Source organism: Bison bison, unplaced genomic scaffold (assembly GCF_000754665.1).
Source record: "Bison bison bison isolate TAMUID 2011002044 unplaced genomic scaffold, Bison_UMD1.0 scf7180017864306, whole genome shotgun sequence".
Classification (NCBI taxonomy): domain Eukaryota; kingdom Metazoa; phylum Chordata; class Mammalia; order Artiodactyla; family Bovidae; genus Bison; species Bison bison.
Window position 1 is genome coordinate 577,109 of NW_011494878.1, and position 1,634 is coordinate 578,742.

General features: G+C 62.1%; 1 protein-coding gene across 1 annotated transcript in view; it reads left to right on the forward strand.

The window, feature by feature from the left end:
- RET (ret proto-oncogene) overlaps positions 1–1,634 on the forward strand; it is a 31,678-nt gene that overhangs the window by 13,975 nt on the left and 16,069 nt on the right. The window contains exons 7-8 of the mRNA XM_010852026.1: positions 518–776; positions 1,494–1,619. Of these exons, the coding sequence (XP_010850328.1) occupies positions 518–776; positions 1,494–1,619 (385 nt within the window). The remainder of the gene's footprint in view (positions 1–517; positions 777–1,493; positions 1,620–1,634) is intronic.

Below are 1,634 nucleotides of genomic sequence, written 5' to 3' on the forward strand. Positions count from 1 at the left end.
TGCGGGTCCTGGGTGGGACAGTAACCCTGCTGTGTGAACTGTGGCCCAAGTGCCGTGCTCTGACTGACCAGGCAGGTGACCCGGACAGGACACTAAGGATGGACCCTAGTGGTCCCCAGAGCACGACGGGCCTGCCCAGAGGAGAGGGAGGTGTGTGGGAGGCATCCAGGCTGCCTTTGTGCTCGAATGAGGAAGCAAGTGAGGGGTGAGCCGGGCAAGCCGGCAAGCGCCTCCCTGGAGGGCCAGTCCCTAAACCAAAGCCCGGAACCCTGTGTTCTTTCCACCTTCGCCTCCCAGGAACAGGAGTGAAGGGTGGTGTCATGGCCTGGGCAGGGCCAGGCCAGGCAGGCAGATGGGTCTAAAGACTCCAGGGGCCTGGAGGATGGGGAGGTTGGGGGCTGTCATCTCTGGGCTGAGTGGGAAACTGTCCTGGGACTCAAGCTGGCACGGAGCCCCTCCAGCCACTGTCCCAGGTGGTCCAGCCACCCGGCTAAGGGTTCCCTGATCCCATGCCTAGATCGGGAAGGTCTGCGTGGAAAACTGCCAGGAGTTCAGCGGCATCCAAGTGCAGTACAGGCTGCAGCCCTCCAGCGCCAACTGCAGCGCCCTGGGGATGGTCACCTCGGCTGAGGACACCTCGGGGACCCTGTTCGTGAATGACATGGAGGCCCTGCAGCGGCCCGAGTGTGCCCAGCTCCAGTACACGGTGGTGGCCGCCGAGAAACCAACCCGCCAGCAAGCCCAGGCCCCGCTGCTCGTTAGCGTGGAAGGGATATGTGAGTGCCCGGGCTGCGGGAAGGGTCGGGGTGGACGGGGTGTGGCAGAGCCTCGGGCTGTCCCTGTAGAAGGGTGCGGTGCTGTACCCCGTCACTGACTGGTGGGCTTCCTTGAGCCTCCTTCTCTGTAAGATGAGAAAACAGCGCCCAGCTGTGCTGGGAGGATGACGGGGGGAGGTGTGACACAGTTTAGTTCAGAGTGACAGCGTTGTGGGTGGCCCCTGCTGCCCATCGCGTCTGTCAGCAGGTCCTACCTGTGCACTCGTTTTAGGGCTGCCAGGTACGATATAGGATTCGGGTGGAGTGTGAATTTCAGGTAAACAACAAGCAATTTTTGTGGTGTAAGTACGTCTCATGTAGCCTTTGCAGTATGTTAGAAGACAAACTCCCCTATGTCCCTGTGATGTTAGGGCCGTGTTTACACAAAGCAGATATTCACTGTTCTCTGAAGTTCAAGTTTAACTGGGTGTCCTGTGTGTCCCTGGCTGAGTCTGGCCACCTCCCATCCCCACTCCATACTCAGCCCCCTAGCTGCCCCGCTGTGTGACTGCGATGCCACCCCTCCCCCAGCAGCCCCCTCACTACCCCGCGGCCCCAGAGTTTAGTGACTGCCTCCCCTCTGGGCTCAACTCGTGGGGACAGCTCAGCCAGTGCTGCCTGCACCCATGGGTGCCCGTGGCAGGCTGGCCCCCTGTGACTGCTTTCTGCCACCCCTAGACGTGCCTGAGGAGCCTGGCTGCCCCCTGTCCTGCGCGGTCAGCAAGAGGCGGCCCGAATGTGAGGAATGCGGCGGCCTGGGCTCTCTGACGGGCAGGTGCGAGTGGAGACAGGGGGACGGCAAAGGTAGGGCCTGGGGCG